We start from the raw sequence: 19,591 nt of genomic DNA, 5'->3' as shown, positions 1-19,591 counted from the left end.
TAACTCCAACTCTAGCCATTGCCATATTAAACAATGCTTCTCTCGGGTCCCTAGGGGGTGGTTTGGTCGCAAGGATATAAGCTTGCGTTGCCATGTATCCAGCTTCTGGTGTTTTTGGGATGATATTCCCCCTTGTATCAATTGACATGAAGGACATGTCGAGATTTTGAATTATGTTGCCTCTCTCTGCTTCAGGTATATTTTGCAGCCGAGATCTGGCCCTCCTCCGAGCTTCTCTGTGACTGTCTCCCGAAGTTCCTGATTTTCGACTGAGCTCTGCTCGATGCCTCCTTGACGCGGAGGCTGCCTCTTTTCTTCTATTCAGGGATGCTGTCTCTTTTTCCAGCTCCCTACTCACACGAGCAAGTCTATATTGATAGGCTTGTAATTCTTGTGCAGTAGCAGTGGTGGTCATTGGTTCTGAACCATCCATGGCTCTTGCGGCTCTATCCCACGCTGCTTGCGGGAGTTGAACTCTATCGTGAGGTGAAGACCCGACATATTTAGTGCCTAGGCCTCTTCTGAGATCAGCGGGATCGACGTATGGGTTTCCCAAATCATCGAAAGCCTCTGACGTCTCTGGTTCTGCTCGGCTTGCCTCTTCAATTGCATAGACTTGATGATATTTTGAGTATTGATTTTTGTCGGGATTGGTGACACCATCATAGAGATTGGTGAAGACCTTTCCGATGGCGGCAGATTTGTCGATGGAGTTGAAGCTGTCGACGCTGTTGGAATTGCTGCTTATAACGGAGTCCGTAGACGACTCGAAAAATGTGTTGCTGAAGATTTTGGCGAGCTTTCCGCTTGCCTTGGTGTCGACGAAGCGTGGCGACGAAAACTCTTCATCACTCGATGAAAAGCCAGAATCGACCGCTGAAAATTCCGCCGAGATCGGAACTTCGAGACGATAGGATCCTTCTTTGTTGACGCCAAATCGGAATTCTCCGAATGACGATGGGCTCCTCCAGATAGGCACATGCATCCACACGGGAGGGCGGGTGAGGAATAAAATCGACTAGATCAGTTTTTTCCCGTTTACCTCGATCCATCGCATTGCTAGCCACCGACGAAGTCGACGATTCTGGGACGTGCCATCGAGATCGGTTCCTTGCAACCTCTAATTCCCTACGTACGGCGCCAATTGACAGAGGATTAATTTGTCAATGCCTACAGATTGTAGACTAGGGTTTTGCTAGAAGTAGAGGGCAAGTAGATCTCGAAGGTTTCAGCCGAAAAGTACTCGCTGATTGTAAAAACTAGGGTTCTATTGACAATAGATTCGATCCTTTCTTTGTCCCTCGACTCCCCCTTATATAGGAGGTGGAGCCGAGGGTTTTCGTAATACACAAGTTACAGAGTTCGAGAGGGTTTCGTACCCATCCCGTAAGATTACAAGTCTCTATACTTCCTAATATAATCTATCTTTCCTTAACACTAAATGGGCTTCCGAATCTTCTTATTCTTCGAGTCCTGGGCCTTCAATAAACCCCGGGTACCATCTTCGGCAGGCCCATTGGGGATGCCTATGTCACTTCCCCCATCGTAGTATTTGAATTCCACTTCATCATGCATACCCCAAGGATATGGGCCGCAAATTACCTCGCCGAATTGTCTAAAACTCCAATTACAATCCATGGGCAACCGATAATCAAACCCTCCTTGGAATTTCTTTTGATCCTTTGCATCCACAATGAATCGCTCCCTTCTAATGTTCACCAAGAAAGCAAACCGCAATTCCATCCTAATCAACCAAAAATAGAGAGGCAATGAGCACACCAAAAGCAAAATCAAACGCAATGAGCACTCCATGTCAAATCGACTATTGCACTGCACAAGAAAGCTCAATCGGAACAAGTCTTACCCCTCGGGAACCCAGTCGTGGACGCGGCGGGTCTCCGGCCCGACGCCTGCCTCGCCAAGGTCGTCGCCGCCACTAGCCATTTCGTCGAGCAGGTGGAGGGCACAGTGGCGGAATGAGTGACTACGTCGCAAGACAGTGGGGGCAGAGCATGTGCTCCTGGAGGCGGTGGCGGTGGAGCAGGTGTCCACGCGGGACGGCCGCGCGGCGGCGCAGGTGGTGGCGTCGCAGGTGGTGGCGGCGCAGGTGGTGCCGGCAGGGGCGCGGATGGTGGTGGGTGCAGCGGATCGGTGTGTGGCTGTGTGGCGGGAGCAGGGGTAGTTCGGTCTTCACCTATTTGTCATTGCGCGGTCCTACCTGTAAGATCCGACCCCACTTTTAGTAACGGCAAGAGACGGAAACGTTTGAAGCCTGGCCGTTTGGCCTTGACAGAGCAGCTGCGCCAGAAGCGGTGGAAAAACTGAGCACCATTCTGCTCTAGTGGCAAAACTGAGTTATCGGCGGGCTGTAGTGGCAAACCAATAATTAACCCTACCAAGTTTGGGATAGTGCTAGATCATACAATAAGAAGCCGATGTTCTGTACATGCTGCTTGCTCTCTTCTTGGATTTACCAAGATTGAGATAGCTAGATCATATAATAAAAAGCTGTTGATGTTCAAGGGAAAGTTATAAGTGAGCTTGTGTGCATCTACCTCATCCCTTGATTTTTGGACAGGATTTTGTGTGATAACAATTAATAGAAAAAATAACAATTAATAGAAACAATTTTGCGAAATAGTCATGAATGTAGTACAAAACTATCCAAATGTTACCCACAAAAACCATTCACCCTTTTTCTGCTTGAGATAGATAAGCATCACCTTATCTGGTGATGTCTAGGCACGTAGTACTAACTAAGGACAAAAGGGTATCTTTTGCCACATTGGCACCATCAATCTCACGACCGGAAATCGAGTTTCGGAACATGGCAAAGATTTTGCCGTGTGTCTGCACACGGCATAGGTCTCGCAGCACCAATTGACGCAGAAACTGACCTTTGGCGTGTGTATCTTCTCCGAAACACGACGAAGTCTTTGCCATGCTAAAACCCATTCATCCTTTTTCTGCTTGAGATAGATAAGCATCACCTTATCTGGTGATGTGTAGGCACGTAGTACTAACTAAAGACAAATGTGATATCTTTCCGTCACGTTGCCACCACCCATGTGAATCTAGCACGTATTCACTTACATTGTGTACACATTAAGTAACCTACAGCTTGATGGCCTATATATTCAGATTAAGCCGATGAGTTCAACATCTTCAATCGACGAGTTGGTCCTCGGTTTCATTACCAAGTTAGTGTGGGACTTCTCATTATTTAATTTGATTACCGGATTCTTCAAAGTGCTCTCGTTTGACTATTTTTATAATTTATTTTGATTTAGGAGTTAATCAGCAAAGATGAGTTCCGACATGTGCAGCCCTGTCCAAGGGAGCACTGCCACTGGTGGCAACAAGACATCGTGGCCGGAGGTGGTGGGGATGTCCGTGGAGGAGGCGACGAAGGTGATTTTGAAGGACAAGCCTGAGGCACAAATCGTCGTGGTTCCGGCGGGGTCACCGGTCACCTTGGACTACCGCATCGATCGTGTACGCCTCTTCGTTGACACTGTTGCTGAGGTCTCCAGGGTCGGCTAGCTTTGCGAGTTCACCAGCTGGCGTATATATATGCAGCTTGCTCTCTTCTTGGATTTACCAAGTTTGAGATAGTGCTAGATCATACAATAAGAAGCTGATGTTCTGTTCATGCAGCTTGCTCTCTTCTTGGATTTACCAAGATTGAGATAGCTAGATCATATAATAAGAAGTCTGCTGTTATATTCAAGAGAAAGTTCTAAGCGAGCTTGTGTGCAGCTACATCGTCCCTTAATTTTTGGACAGGATTCTGTGCGATAACAATTAATAGCGAAAATTGTACGAAACAGTCATATGTTATCCACAAAAACAAGAGGGAATTCATTGTGTGGGGAATTCGGGGAATGTCTATTGGTGCTCGTTGTGTGCCAAATTCGTTTTGGCAAGCTATGGTCTGGTTTCATTCGTTCATCCCTCGCATAGAACGTTTCTATGTGGTTCTTATTGCTGCTGCTTGTTGGGCGATTTGGTCTGTTAGGATTTCGAGAAGCATATTTTCAGATCACCTAGTGAGATCATCTTCTACACTATTTGGATGTTATTGTACTGGGCAGGTCTTCAAAAGGAGGTGGACAAAGAGCAGCTGACTGGAGGCGCTAAAAAGCTGATGAACTCCGTGACGATCGCCTTCTCTGCTCCATCCGTCGCTTCGGCAACAGCGGTATGTCGCTAATCAACGCACCCCGAAGCTGTTTTGGTCTCGTTGAAGCCCCCGGAGTATCCCAAAACTAGTGATGGCTTTTGTGTCTCGTTAGTCTCCTGTTGTCTTTGGGACTCGTTAAATCTTCCTTAGGTTTGTGTGTTTTTCCTGGGAATACTTGTGACGGAGTTTCGGTTTGTGATATCAGGTTTTTGCCCCATAGTGGATGTTATCCACAGTGGGTTTCCTGATACTGCGCCAACTCGCTTCCTTTCTCCTACCCCCTTTTCTTAGTTGTATTGTAATTCGAACTTGGTTTTTGGACATGATTTTGTGTGATAACAATTAATAGAAACAATAACAATTAATAGAAACAATTTTGCGAAATAGTCATGAATGTAGTACAAAACTATCCAAATGTTACCCACAAAAACCATTCACCCTTTTTCTGCTTGAGATATATAGATAAGCATCACCTTATCTGGTGATGTCTAGGCACGTAGTACTAACTAAGGACAAAAGGGTATCTTTTGCCACATTGCCACCATCAATATCACGACCGGAAATCGAGTTTCGGAACATGGCAAAGATTTTTCCGTGTGTCTGCACACGGCATAGGTCTCGCAACACAAATTGACGCAGAAACTGACCTTTGGCGTGTGTATCTTCTCCGAAACACGACGAAGTCTTTGCCGTGCTAAAACCCATTCACCCTTTTTCTGCTTGAGATAGATAAGCATCACCTTATCTGGTGATGTGTAGGCACGTAGTACTAACTAAAGACAAATGTGATATCTTTCCGTCACGTTGCCAACACCCATGTGAATCTAGCACGTACTCACTTACATTGTGTACACATTAAGTAACCTACAGCTTGATGGCCTATATATTCAGATTAAGCTGATGTTCAACATCTTCAATCAGACGAGTTGGTCCTCGGTTTCATTACCAGGTTAGTGTGGGACTTCTCATTATTTAATTTGATTACCAGATTCTTCAAAGTGCTCTCGTTTGACTATTTTTATAATTTATTTTGATTTAGGAGTTAATCAGCAAAGATGAGTTCCGACATGTGCAGCCCTGTCCAAGGGAGCACTGCCACCGGTGGCAACAAGACATCGTGGCCGGAGGTGGTGGGGATGTCCGTGGAGGAGGCGACGAAGGTGATTTTGAAGGACAAGCCTGAGGCGCAGATCGTCGTGGTGCCGGTGGGGTCACCGGTCACCTTGGACTACCGCATCGATCGTGTACGCCTCTTCGTTGACACTGTTGCCGAGGTCCCCAGGGTCGGCTAGCTTTGCGAGTTCACCAACTGGCGTATATATATGCAGCTTGCTCTCTTCTTGGATTTACCAAGTTTGAGATAGTGCTAGATCATACAATAAGAAGCTGATGTTCTGTTCATGCAGCTTGCTCTCTTCTTGGATTTACCAAGATTGAGATAGCTAGATCATATAATAAGAAGCTGCTGTTATATTCAAGAGAAAGTTCTAAGCGAGCTTGTGTGCAACTACATCGTCCCTTAATTTTTGGACAGGATTCTGTGCGATAACAATTAATAGCGAAAATTCTACGAAACAGTCATATGTTATCCACAAAAACAAGAGGGAATTCATTGTGTGGGGAATTCGGGGAATGTCTATTGGTGCTCGTTGTGTGCCAAATTCGTTTTGGCAAGCTATGGCCTGGTTTCATTCGTTCATCCCTCGCATGGAACGTTTCTATGTGGTTCTTATTGCCGCTGCTTGTTGGGCGATTTGGTCCGTTAGGAATAAAGTTACTTTCGAGAAGCATATTTTCAGATCACCTAGTGAGATCATCTTCTACACTATTTCGATGTTATTGTACTGGGTAGGTCTTCAAAAGGAGGTGGACAAGGAGCAGCTGACTGGAGGCGCTAAAAAGCTGATGCACTCCGCGACGATCGCCTTCTCTCGCTCCATCCGCCGCTTCCGGCAACAGTGCGGATGTCTGCTAATCAACGCCCCCGAAGCTGTTTTGGTCTCGTTGAAGCCCCCGGAGTATCCCAAAACTAGTGATGGCTTTCGTGTCTCGTTAGTCTCCCGTTGTCTTTGGGACCTGTTAAATCTTCCTTAGGTTTGTGTGTTTTTCCTGGGAATACTTGTGACGGAGTTTCGGTTTGTGATATCAGGTTTTTGCCCCATAGTGGATGTTATCCACAGTGGGTTTTCTGATACTGCGCCAACTCGCTTCCTTTCTCCTACCCCCTTTTCTTAGTTGTATTGTAATTTGAACTTGGTTTTTGGACAGGATTTTGTGTGATAACAATTAATAGAAACAATAACAATTAATAGAAACAATTTTGCGAAATAGTCATGAATGTAGTACAAAACTATCCAAATGTTACCCACAAAAACCATTCACCCTTTTTCTGCTTGAGATAGATAAGCATCACCTTATCTGGTGATGTCTAGGCACGTAGTACTAACTAAGGACAAAAGGGTATCTTTTGCCACATTGCCACCATCAATCTCACGACCGGAAATCGAGTTTCGGAACATGGCAAAGATTTTGTCGTGTGTCTGCACACGACATAGGTCTCGCAGCACAAATTGACGCAGAAACTGACCTTTGGCGTGTGTATGTTCTCCGAAACATGACAAAGTCTTTGCCGTGCTAAAACCCATTCACCCTTTTTCTGCTTGAGATAGATAAGCATCACCTTATCTGGTGATGTGTAGGCACGTAGTACTAACTAAAGACAAATGTGATATCTTTCCGTCACGTTGCCACCACCCATGTGAATCTAGAACGTATTCACTTACATTGTGTACACATTAAGTAACCTACAGCTTGATGGCCAATATATTCAGATTAAGCTGATGAGTTCAACATCTTCAATCAGACGAGTTGGTCCTCGGTTTCATTACCAGGTTAGTGTGGGACTTCTCATTATTTAATTTGATTACCAGATTCTTCAAAGTGCTCTCGTTTGACTATTTTTATAATTTATTTTGATTTAGGAGTTAATCAGCAAAGATGAGTTCCGACATGTGCAGCCCCGTCCAAGGGAGCACTGCCACCGGTGGCAACAAGACTTCATGGCCGGAGTTGGTGGGGAAGTCCGTGGAAGAGGCCACGAAGGCGATTTTGAAGGACAAGCCGGATGCTAATATCGTCGTGGTGCCGGCGGATTCACCGGTGACCATGGACTACCGCATCGAGCGTGTGCGCCTCTTCGTTGACACCGTTGCCGAAGTCCCCATCATCGGCTAGCTACTTTGCGAATTCACCAGCTGGCGTACGTATATGCAGCTTGCTCTCTTCTTGGATTTACCAAGTTTGAGATAGTGCTAGATCATACAATAAGAAGCTGATGTTCTGTTCATGCAGCTTGCTCTCTTCTTGGATTTACCAAGATTGAGATAGCTAGATCATATAATAAGAAGCCGTCGTTATATTCAAGAGAAAGTTCTAAGCGAGCTTGTGTGCAACTACATCGTCCCTTAATTTTTGGACAGGATTCTGTGCGATAACAATTAATAGCGAAAATTCTACGAAACAAGTCATATGTTATCCACAAAAACAAGAGGGAATTCATTGTGTGGGGAATTCGGGGAATGTCTATTGGTGCTCGTTGTGTGCCAAATTCGTTTTGGCAAGCTATGGCCTGGTTTCATTCGTTCATCCCTCGCATGGAATGTTTCTATGTGGTTCTTATTGCTGCCGCTTGTTGGGCGATTTGGTCCGTTAGGAATAAAGTTACTTTCGAGAAGCATATTTTCAGATCACCTAGTGAGATCATCTTCTACACTATTTCGATGTTATTGTACCGGGCAGGTCTTCAAAAGGAGGTGGACAAGGAGCAGCTGACTCGGAGGCGCTAAAAGCCGATGCACTCCGCGACGATCGCCTTCTTCGCTCCATCCGCTGCTTCTGGCAATAGGCAGATGCTGCTAATCAACGCCCCCTGAAGCTGTTTTGGTCTGTTGAATCCCCTGGAGTATCCCAAAACTAGTGATGGCTTTTGTGTCTGTTAGTCTCCTGTTGTCTTTGGGACCTGTTAAATCTTCCTTAGGTGTCAACACCCGGGTTTTAAGTCCAGGTGCCTGTTATGCCATACATCGCAATCCCAGGAATATTGTTGTTGCGAGACATAACAGTTGAATATCATAAGTCATCATTCATTACAAATCATAAAGTCTTACAACTTGGAATCACATGATCCATATTACACAAATAGTTGATCTAGTGATCAACGAACTGATCAACGAACAAACATAAGTTCATATCGGAAGCGTAAGATACAAGGACTCTATAGTCCACAGGCCAACGCTTGACATCAGGAGTAGTCCTAGTTGTCGTAGACGTCCTGCTGTCCATCATCTTCATACTGCTGCGCCTCTTCATAGTCTGGCCATTTGAATAGCCAGGGACACAGCCGTGAGTACTTTAAAGTAATCGCAAACTAATACTAGTGTAAGTACTATCAATTCTAGTAAAGGGGTACTAAGCTCTAGTTTCTTTTGCATAAAGCCAATTTTGAGTTCACAAGTATTGGAAAGAAAGACTCTTCATGTACTAACTACTCAAGTGGGAACATTAGTGTCATTCCCACAACTCAAGTTGTGTTTCAAAAACAAGTCACCAATTCACCATTCATTGCATCACTATTTTCAAAGAACCTGACACTGGTAACAAGCATGGCCTTTCCAACCGTCCGTAACCGTGGACACGGCTATTCGAATAGGTTTACACTCGCGGAGGTTGCACACTTGTGCCACAACATTTGATTTCATCCGTCGGGATAACCCCGAATCATCGTAACACGATACGCGGATCATCAACCATAACCTTTCATTTACAAATCCTAGTATGAGCACCTCTCCCCATGAGCTTGGCCTCCCAAGTGAAGACCAACTGTCAACCTGGGAACTGCACAGGGCTTGGCCGTAAAATTCACCTCAATTCACATCATTTCTCAACAACGGAGGCAGCCTCGGCATAACCCCTATGACGTGTGTTCAGAGGGAACCCATACTAAGATACATAAATTGCTAGTTAAGCCCTTACCCATAATCAGGTATTGTGGGGGTACTCAAAAATTGGAAAGGTATCGCATCCAAACCAAATATCAGCTTTTATTCAAAAATCACTATCTTCTCTTGGTCATATTCACCTTCAAAATTCATTTCATCAATTTCATCATCATCATTATTTCACCACACATGTTCCCATCTAGAGTAGTCATTTTTAATTTAGCACTAGCATCTAGATATGAGGGGTGCTAAGTATATTGCTTTGCTTCTAGGCTAACTTTGATACTCTTGTACTAATCTAACATTAACCTCATTGAATCATGAATCAAAAAGTACTTTGATAACCCAAAGCAATAAAACTGGCAAATACAACTTGTAGTAAAACTTGGGATAGGCTGATGCTTCATAAGAAAGGATGAGAGTGCCTTGTCCTTGGTAGGACTTGCACTTGCAAGAATATTAGCTTGCAACCATAGAGCTTGCGTAGTGTTAGCTTGCCTTGGTTGTTGATGTGGTCAAAGTTCTCTTCTTCTTCGGGGTAGAATCCTTCCTCTTCCTGGTATTCTCCGGTACTAGCGTCTATACACGAATACGAGGATACAATCACTCAATAGATCAAGAGATATACTAAGCACACACATAGATCACACAAATTATTCTAGGGGTAATGATACGTCTCCAACGTATCGATAATTTCTTATGTTCCATGCTACTTTATTGATGATACCTACATGTTTTATGCACATTATATGTCATATTTATGCATTTTCTGGAACTAACCTATTAACAAGATGCCGAAGAGCCGCTTGTCGTTTTCTGCTGTTTTTGGTTTCAGTAAATCCTAGTAAAGAAATATTCTCGGAATTGGACGAAACTTTCGCCCAGTGGTCCTATTTTTGCACGAAGCTTCCGGAAGACCGAAGACCTAACGAAGTGGGGCCACGAGGAGGCCGGGAGGGAGGCCGGCGCGGCCCGGGCCCCGGCCGCGCCGACCTACCCCCGGGCCCCTCGTGTGGCCCCCCGCGTTGACCCTCCGCCTACTTAAAGCTTCCGTCGCGAAACCCCCAGTACCGAGAGCCACGATACGGAAAACCTTACAGAGACGCCGCCGCGAATCCCATCTCGGGGGATTCTGGAGATCGCCTCCGGCACCCTGCCGGAGAGGGGATTCATCTCCCGGAGGACTCTACACCGCCATGGTCGCCTCCGGAGTGATGAGTGAGTAGTTCACCCCTGGACCATGGGTCCATAGCAGTAGCTAGATGGTCGTCTTCTCCTTGTTGTGCTTCATTGTTGGATCTTGTGAGCTGCCTAACATGATCAAGATCATCTATATGTAATTCTATATGTTGTGTTTGTCGGGATCCGATGGATAGAGAGTACTATGATTATGGTGATTATCAATCTATTGTTCATGTGTTGTTTATGATCTTGCATGCTCTCCGTTATTAGTAGAGGCTCGGCCAAGTTTTTACTCTTAACTCCAAGAGGGAGTATTTATGCTCGATAGTGGGTTCATGCCTCCATTGAATCCGGGACAAAGGACGTAAAGTTCTAAGGTTGTGGATGTGCTGTTGCCACTAGGGATAAAACATTGATGCTATGTCTAAGGATGTAGTTGTTGATTACATTACGCACCATACTTAATGCAATTGTCTCGTTGCTTTGCAACTTAATACTGGAGGGGGTTCGGATGATAACCCGAAGGTGGACTTTTAGGCATAGATGCAGTTGGATGGCGGTCTATGTACTTTGTCGTAATGCCCAATTAAATCTCACTATATTTACCATGTCATGTATATGCATTGTTATGCCTTTCTCTATTTGTCAATTGCCCGACCGTAATTTGTTCACCCAACATGCTTTATCTTATGGGAGAGACACCTCTAGTGAACTGTGGACCCCGGTCCTATTCTTTACATAGCATACAATCTACTGCAATTGTGTTTACTCGTTTTCTTTGCAAACATCTTCCACTCGATACGTTTAATCCTTTGTTACAGCAAGCCGATGAGATTGACAACCTCACCGTTTCGTTGGGACAAAGTACTTGGGTTGTGTTGTGCAGGTTCCGCGTTGGCGCCGGAATCCTCGGTGTTGCGCCGCATCACATTTCGCGACCATCAACCTTCAACGTGCTTCTTGGCTCCTACTGGTTCGATTAAACCTTGGTTTCATACTGAGGGAAACTTGCTTCTATACGCATCATACCTTCCACTTGGGGTTCCCAACGGACGTGTGCATCTACGCGTATCAAGCTAAATTTCCGGCGCCGTTGCCGGGGAGATCAAGACACGCTCGCAAGGGGAGTCTCCACTTCTCAATCTCTTTACTTTGTTTTTGTCTTGCTTTATTTTATTTACTACTTTGTTTGCTGCACTAAATCAAAACACAAAAAAAAATTAGTTGCTAGTTTTACTTTATTTACTGTCTTGCTCTCTATATCGAAAACACAAAAAAATTAGTTACTTGCATTTACTTTATCTAGTTTGTTTTATTTACTGTTGCTAAAATGGCCAACCATGAAAATACTAAATTGTGTGACTTCACAAATGCAAATAATAATGATTTCCTATGCACACCTATTGCTCCACCTCGCTACTACAGCGAGAATTCTTTGAAATTAAACCTCGCTTTACTAAATCTTGTCATGAGAGAACAATTTTCTCGGTGCTAGTTCCGATGATGCCGCTGCCCATCTCAATAATTTTGTTGAACTTTGTGAAATGCAAAAGTATAAAGATGTAGATGGTGATATTATTAAATTGAAAGTGTTTCCTTTCTCATTAAGAGGAAGAGCTAAAGATTGGTTGCTATCTTTGCCTAAGAATAGTATTGATTCATGGACTAAATGCAAGGATGCTTTTATTGGTAGATATTATCCTCCCGCTAAAATTATATCTTTGAGAAGTAGCATAATGAATTTTAAACAATTAGATACTGAACATGTTGCTCAAGCTTGGGAGAGAATGAAAACTTTGGTAAAGAATTGCCCAACCCATGAACTGACTACTTGGATGATTATCCAAACCTTCTATGCAGGACTAAATTTTTCTTCGCGGAATTTATTGGATTCAGCTGCTGGAGGTACCTTTATGTCCATCACATTGGGGGCGGCTACAAAACTTCTTGATGATATGATGATAAATTACTCGAATGGCACACGGAAAGAGCTCCACAAGGTAAGAAGGTAAATTCGTTGAGGAAACCTCTTCCTTGAGTGATAAGATTGATGTGATTATGTCTATGCTTGTGAATGGTAGATCTAATGTAGATCCAAATAATGTTCCTTTAGCTTCATTGGTTGCTCAAGAAGAAAATGTTGATGTGAATTTCATTAAAAATAATAATTTCAACAACAATGCTTATAGGAACAACTCGGTAATAACTATAGGCCATATCCTTCGCTAATGGTAATGGTTATGGTAATTCTTATGGGAATTCTTACAACAATAATAGGAATGTACCCTCTGGTCTTGAAGCTATGCTTAAAGAATTTATTAGTACACAAACTGCTTTTAACAAATCTGTTGAGGAAAAGCTTGATAAAATTGATACTATTGCTTCTAGAGTTGATAGACTTGCCTCTGATGTTAATCTTTAAAATTGAAAGTTATGCCCAATAATGATATTGATAATAAGATTACTACTACAGCAAATGCCATCCAAGTTAGAATTAATGAGAATATAAGATTAATGGCTGAACTACGTGCTAGGTGGGATAGAGAAGAAAATGAAAAACTAGCTAAAGAGAATAATGTAGCTAAAGTTTGGACTATTACCACCACTAGTAATGCTAAATCTTCACATGTTGCTGCACCTCCTACTATCAATGGTAAAATAATTGGTGTTGGCAATGTTTCTACTCCTAGTGCAAAGCGCACAAAACTGCCTGAAATTGCTAAAACTGCTCGAAACCGCTTGTGATAAAACTCGCTGAAATTTTTTCCAACCTTGGGAATAATGATCCCATTGCTATAGCTCATAATGATTTAGATTTTGATGATTGCCACATCTCTGAAGTTATAAAGTTCTTACAAAAACTTGCTAAAAGTCCTAATGCTAGTGCTATAAATTTAGCCTTTACAAAACATATTACAAATGCTCTCATAAAAGCTAGAGAAGAGAAACTAAAACTTGAGACTTCTATTCCTAGAAAGTTAGAGGATGGTTGGGAGCCCATCATTAAAATGAAATTCAATGACTTTGAACGTAATGCTTTATGTGATCTTGGTGCAAGTATTTCTGTTATGCCTAAAAAGATTTATGATATGCTTTACTTGCCACCATTGAAGAATTGTTATTTGGATGTTAATCTTACCGATAATGTTAAAAAGAAACCTTTGGGGAGGATTGATAATGTGCATATTACGGTTAACAATAACCTTGTCCCCGTTGATTTTGTTGTCTTGGATATCGAATGCAATGCATCTTGTCCTATTGTGTTGGGAAGACCTTTTCTTCGAACTGTTGGTGCTGTTATTGATATGAGGGAAGGTAATATTAAATATCAATTTCCTCTCAAGAAAGGTATGGAACACTTCCCTAGAAAGAGAATTAAGTTGCCTTTTGATTCTATTATTAGAACAAGCTATGATGTTGATGCTTCTACTCTCGATGTTACTTGATTTGCACTTTCTGCGCCTAGCTGAAAGGCGTTAAAGAAAAGCGCTTATGGGAGACAACCCATGTTTTTACCTACAGCAATTTTTTGTTTTGTTGAGTCTTGGAAGTTGTTTACTACTGTAGCAACCTCTCCTTATCAAGTTTTTGTGCCAAGTAAAGTTTCTATGTCAAAGTTGATGTTATATTTGGGATCGCTGCGCAGAAACAGCATTGCTGTCTGTCACGAATCTGGGCACAATTCTCTGTAGAAAATTCGAAAAAATCTGCCAATTTACGAGCGTGATCCTCAGATATGTACGCAACTTTCATTAGTTTTGAGTTTTTCCATTTGAGCAAGTCTAGTGCCAACTTTAAATTCGTCTTTACGGACTGTTCTGTTTTTGACAGATTCTGCCTTTTATTTCGCATTGCCTCTTTTGCTATGTTGGATTTATTTCTTTGATCCACTAATGTCCAGTAGCATTATGCAATGTCCAGAAGTGAAAATAATGATTGTGTCACCTCTGAATGAGTGAATTATTAATTGTGCACTAACCCTCTAATGAGTTTGCTTGAAGTTTGGTGTGAAGGAAGTTTTCAAGGGTCAAGAGAGGAGAATGATATACTATGATCAAGAGGAGTGAAAGCTTCTAAGCTTGGGGATGCCCCCGTGGTTCACCCCTGCATATTTTAAGAAGACTCAAGCGTCTAAGCTTGGGGATGCCCAAGGCATCCCCTTCTTCATCGACAACATCATCGAGTTCCTCCCCGAAACTATATTTTTATTCAGTCACATCTTGTATTCTTTGCTTGGAGCGTCGGTTTGTTTTTGTTTTTGTTTTTGTTTGAATAAGATGGATCCTAGCATTCACTTTGTGGGAGAGAGACACGCTCCGCTGTTGCATATGGACACATGTGTCCTTAGGCTTTACTCATAATGTTCAAGGCGAAGTTTCTTCTTCGTTAAATTGTTATATGGTTGGAATTGGAAAATGCTACATGTAGTAATTCTAAAATGTCTTGGATAATGTGATACTTGGCAATTGTTGTGCTCATGTTTAAGCTCTTGCATCATATGCTTTGCACCCATTAATGAAGAAATACATAGAGCTTGCTAAAATTTGATTTGCATATTTGGTTTCTCTAAGGTCTAGATAATATCTAGTATTGAGTTTTGAACAACAAGGAAGACGGTGTAGAGTCTTATAATGTTTACAATATGTCTTTTATGTGAGTCTTGCTGCACTTGTTCATCCTTGAGTTTGCTTCAAATAACCTTGCTAGCCTAAACCTTGTATCGAGAGGGAATACTTCTCATGCATCCAAAATCCTTGAGCCAACTACTATGCCATTTGTGTCCACCATACCTACCTACTACATGGTATTTCTCCGCCATTCCAAAGTAAATTGCTTGAGTGCTACCTTTAAAATTCCATCATTCACCTTTGCAATATATAGCTCATGGGACAAAATAGCCTTAAAAACTATCGTAGTATTGAATATGTACTTATGCACTTTATATTTTATTAAGTTGCTTGTTGTGCGATAACCATGCTTCTGGGGAACGCCATCAACTATTGTTGAATATCATGTGAGTTGATATGCATGTCCGTCTTGTCTGAAGGATCTATCATTTTAGTGGTTGGAGCATGCAAAATTGTTAGAGAAGAACATTGGGCCGCTAACTAAAGCCATGAACCATGGTGGAAGTTTCAGTTTTGGACATATAACCTCAATCTCATATGAGAATAATAACTTTGCTACATGCTTATGCATTTAAGAGGAGTCCATTATCTGTTGTCCATGTTGTCCCGGTATGGATGTCTAAGTTGAGAATAATCAAAAGCGAGAAATCCGAAATGCGAGCATTCTCCTTAGACCTTTGTACAGAGCGGCATGGAGGTACCCCTTTGTGACACTTGGTTGAAACATGGCATGCGAAGATCCGGTAGTCCAAGTTAAGTAGGACGAGGTGCGGGCACTATTAGTATACTATGCGTGAGGCCTGCAACTTGTAAAATATAATTTTCATAACTCATATGCTTTATTACTACCGTTGACAAAATTGTTTCATGTTTTCAAAATAAAAGCTCTAGCACAAATACAACAATCGATGCTTTCCTCTTTGAAGGACCATTCTTTTACTTTTATTGTTGAGTCAGTTTACCTATCTCCCTCCACCTTAAGAAGCAAACACTTGTGTGAACTGTGCATTGATTCCTACATACTTGCATATTGCACTTGTTATATTACTTTATGTTGACAATATCCATGAGATATACATGTTATAAGTTGAAAGCAACCGCTGAAACTTAATCTTCCTATGTGTTGCTTCAACACCTTTACTTCGATTTATTGCTTTATGAGTTAACTCTTATGCAAGACTTATTGATGCTTGTCTTGAAGTACTATTCATGAAAAGTCTTTGCTTTATGATTCAGTTGTTTACTCATGTCATTACCTTTGCTTTGATCGCTGCATTCATTACATATGTTTACAAATAGTATGATCAAGATTATGATGGCATGTCACTTCAGAAATTATCTTTGTTATCGTTTTACCTCGCTCGGGACGAGCAGTAACTAAGCTTGGGGATGCTGATACGTCTCCAACGTATCGATAATTTCTTATGTTCCATGCTACTTTATTGATGATACCTACATGTTTTATGCACATTATATGTCATATTTATGCATTTTCCGGAACTAACCTATTAACAAGATGCCGAAGAGCCGCTTGCTGTTTTCTCGCTGTTTTTGGTTTAGAAATCCTAGTAAAGAAATATTCTCGGAATTGGACGAAACTTTCGCCCAGGGTCCTATTTTTGCACGAAGCTTCCAGAAGACCGAAGACCTAACGAAGTGGGGCCACGAGGAGGCCAGGAGGGAGGCCGGCGCGGCCCAGGCCCCGGCCGCGCCGACCTACCCCTGGGCCCCTCGTGTGGCCCCCGCGTTGACCCTCCGCCTACTTAAAGCTTCCGTCGCGAAACCCCCGCACCGAGAGCCACGCTACGGAAAACCTTACGCAGACGCCGCCGCCGCGAATCCCATCTCGGGGGATTCTGGAGATCGCCTCCGGCACCCTGCCGGAGAGGGGATTCATCTCCCGGAGGACTCTACACCGCCATGGTCGCCTCCGGAGTGATGAGTGAGTAGTTCACCCCCGGACCATGGGTCCATAGCAGTAGCTAGATGGTCGTCTTCTCCTTGTTGTGCTTCATTGTTGGATCTTGTGAGCTGCCTAACATGATCAAGATCATCTATATGTAATTCTATATGTTGTGTTTGTCGGGATCCGATGGATAGAGAGTACTATGATTATGGTGATTATCAATCTATTGTTCATGTGTTGTTTATGATCTTGCATGCTCTCCGTTATTAGTAGAGGCTCGGCCAAGTTTTTACTCTTAACTCCAAGAGGGAGTATTTATGCTCGATAGTGGGTTCATGCCTCCATTGAATCTGGGACAGATGACGTAAAGTTCTAAGGTTGTGGATGTGCTGTTGCCACTAGGGATAAAACATTGATGCTATGTCTAAGGATGTAGTTGTTGATTACATTACGCACCATACTTAATGCAATTGTCCGTTGCTTTGCAACTTAATACCGGAGGGGGTTCGGATGATAACCTCGAAGGTGGACTTTTTAGGCATAGATGCAGTTGGATGGCGGTCTATGTACTTTGTCGTAATGCCCAATTAAATCTCACTATATTTACCATGTCATGTATATGCATTGTTATGCCTTTCTCTATTTGTCAATTGCCCGACCGTAATTTGTTCACCCAACATGCTTTATCTTATGGGAGAGACACCTCTAGTGAACCGTGGACCCCGGTCCTATTCTTTACATAGCATACAATCTACCGCAATTGTGTTTACCGTTTTCTTTGCAAACATCTTCCACTCGATACGTTTAATCCTTTGTTACAGCAAGCCGGTGAGATTGACAACCTCACTGCTTCGTTGGGACAAAGTACTTGGGTTGTGTTGTGCAGTGTTCCGCGTTGGCGCCGGAATCCTCGGTGTTGCGCCGCATCACATTTCGCGACCATCAACCTTCAACGTGCTTCTTGGCTCCTACTGGTTCGATTAAACCTTGGTTTCATACTGAGGGAAACTTGCTTCTATACGCATCATACCTTCCACTTGGGGTTCCCAACGGACGTGTGCATCTACGCGTATCAGGTAACACCTTGCCATCATGTTGGTTGGTATTGTTTTATTCTTAAAAAAAATAATTTCCTCTCATTATATATGTAAATGATAGTTCCCTTTTGTCCTTGAAGAATAATTTCCTCTCATTGAATCTTCTTAAGATTTAATTTCTCAAATACTCCTGCATGAGTTTAGATTGACCTAAGTCAACCCTTCATCCTCATTATTTGAGAAAATGATTTAAATGAGGTAGATACCTCATACCATTTAATAATGCCTATGATGATTTAATATCTCCAAGCACTTCATATGATGTCATTTGACCAGGGGTCCCACTTCATATGAATGCATTTGAGACAAGATTTAAATGAAGCATAATACTTCATAGGATTTACCTAATATTTTTGGACAATACTACTTTAATAAAATAGCCATATTGTCCATTATTTTAACTAGGGCATGATCATGCAAAGTGACCACACCATTTTATTGCATATTCAATTGGTGTAAGTCAAATGTGAGCTAGTAGAGTTGGAATTAACTTAATATCTATTTTATTTGATTTTTAATAATTATTTGAATAAGGAAAAGTCCCTGCCTTGTTATTTTTATCGAATTAATTTTACTGACGAATCTGGTCATGAGACCAGTGGCATATTGTAGATATTTTTACTAGCTTTCCAACCATATAAAGTTTGCTAAATTTGGCCAAGCCAAACAAATTCTATTGAATTTCAAAGTGGCAGCAAGTATTCAAAATCGTTTGGAATTAATTAAATCGAGTTTGAATTAAAAAGGCCGGCGGGAAAAACTACTGGGCCAGATTCAAACTGAACGGCCCAAGCCAGCCCAGTCACGGTCCAGGGACGCGCGGCGCGCTGACAACGGGTCCCGCGTGTCAGCGAGTGTTAAACGCCGAAGCGGTACCTTGATCGTGAGCCGTTGGATCAGAAGCAGATCGGGCGGCCGTGCGTCGTCGTTGCCGTCGGGGAGAAAGGGTTGCTGCCGCGGCGGAGGTAGGGGGTCGGCGGCGAGCTGGGGCTCCGGAGAGGGTCGGCGATGATGCGAGGCGACGTTGTCGACGAAGGGGAGTCGCCTGGTACCGGTGGCGTCGCCGATGGTGCTCGTATTCGTCGGCGGCGATCTCAGCTCCGCCGCAGGCTCCGGCGATCAATTGGGCGGCTCCGGTGAGCAATTGAGGGAGAGAGATGGTCGAGGAGGATCAGAAGAGAGTGGAGAAGACAATGGCGTGCTTGGATAGCTCGGGGAGGCGCTCCTTTTATAGATGGGCGAGGGTGCTGTGGTGCCGTGAAGGTGGCGACATGCGCGCGGCGGCTCCGGCGGTCTAGCGAGCTAGAGGTTGGTGGGGATCTGTTCAGCCGTGTCCGTGTGAGGCGTTTGGAGGCGACCGCGTGGTCGGGCGGCGTCGGATTGGGTCGCGTTGCTTCCGTGCATGTCCGTGGCTGCGGCGGGATTCGCTCGTCGTTGCCGTCGGCGGCGGGCCAGGGTTCGTGTCGCGCGCGTGTCCGGCGTGTCTGCGGTGGCACGGCGATGCTCAGCGTGTTCGCAGGGGGTCCAGGGGTGGCGCAGAGCGTCGGGGCGACGGGTGGCCGTGGCGTGCCTGTGGGCGCGCCCACGCCGTGATCGGC

At 43.5% G+C, this 19,591-nt stretch overlaps 2 protein-coding genes across 2 annotated transcripts; both read left to right on the top strand.

The window, feature by feature from the left end:
- The first annotated feature begins 3,306 nt into the window (after positions 1 to 3,306).
- Positions 3,307 to 3,543, top strand: LOC124646492 (subtilisin-chymotrypsin inhibitor WSCI-like). The gene has a single exon (XM_047186599.1). The coding sequence runs from the start codon at positions 3,307 to 3,309 to the stop codon at positions 3,541 to 3,543; it is 237 nt and encodes a 78-aa protein (XP_047042555.1).
- A 1,695-nt stretch (positions 3,544 to 5,238) lies between these two features.
- Positions 5,239 to 5,475, top strand: LOC124646440 (subtilisin-chymotrypsin inhibitor WSCI-like). The gene has a single exon (XM_047186552.1). The coding sequence runs from the start codon at positions 5,239 to 5,241 to the stop codon at positions 5,473 to 5,475; it is 237 nt and encodes a 78-aa protein (XP_047042508.1).
- Positions 5,476 to 19,591: the final 14,116 nt, after the last annotated feature.

This window comes from Lolium rigidum, chromosome 4 (assembly GCF_022539505.1).
Source record: "Lolium rigidum isolate FL_2022 chromosome 4, APGP_CSIRO_Lrig_0.1, whole genome shotgun sequence".
Lineage (NCBI taxonomy): Eukaryota > Viridiplantae > Streptophyta > Magnoliopsida > Poales > Poaceae > Lolium > Lolium rigidum.
This window is presented reverse-complemented; position numbering and strand designations above follow the sequence as displayed.

Bases quoted from the DNA above. Each gene is read 5' to 3' on its own strand.
- LOC124646492 (XM_047186599.1), top strand. From the start codon at position 3,307: ATGAGTTCCGACATGTGCAGCCCTGTCCAAGGGAGCACTGCCACTGGT.
- LOC124646440 (XM_047186552.1), top strand. From the start codon at position 5,239: ATGAGTTCCGACATGTGCAGCCCTGTCCAAGGGAGCACTGCCACCGGT.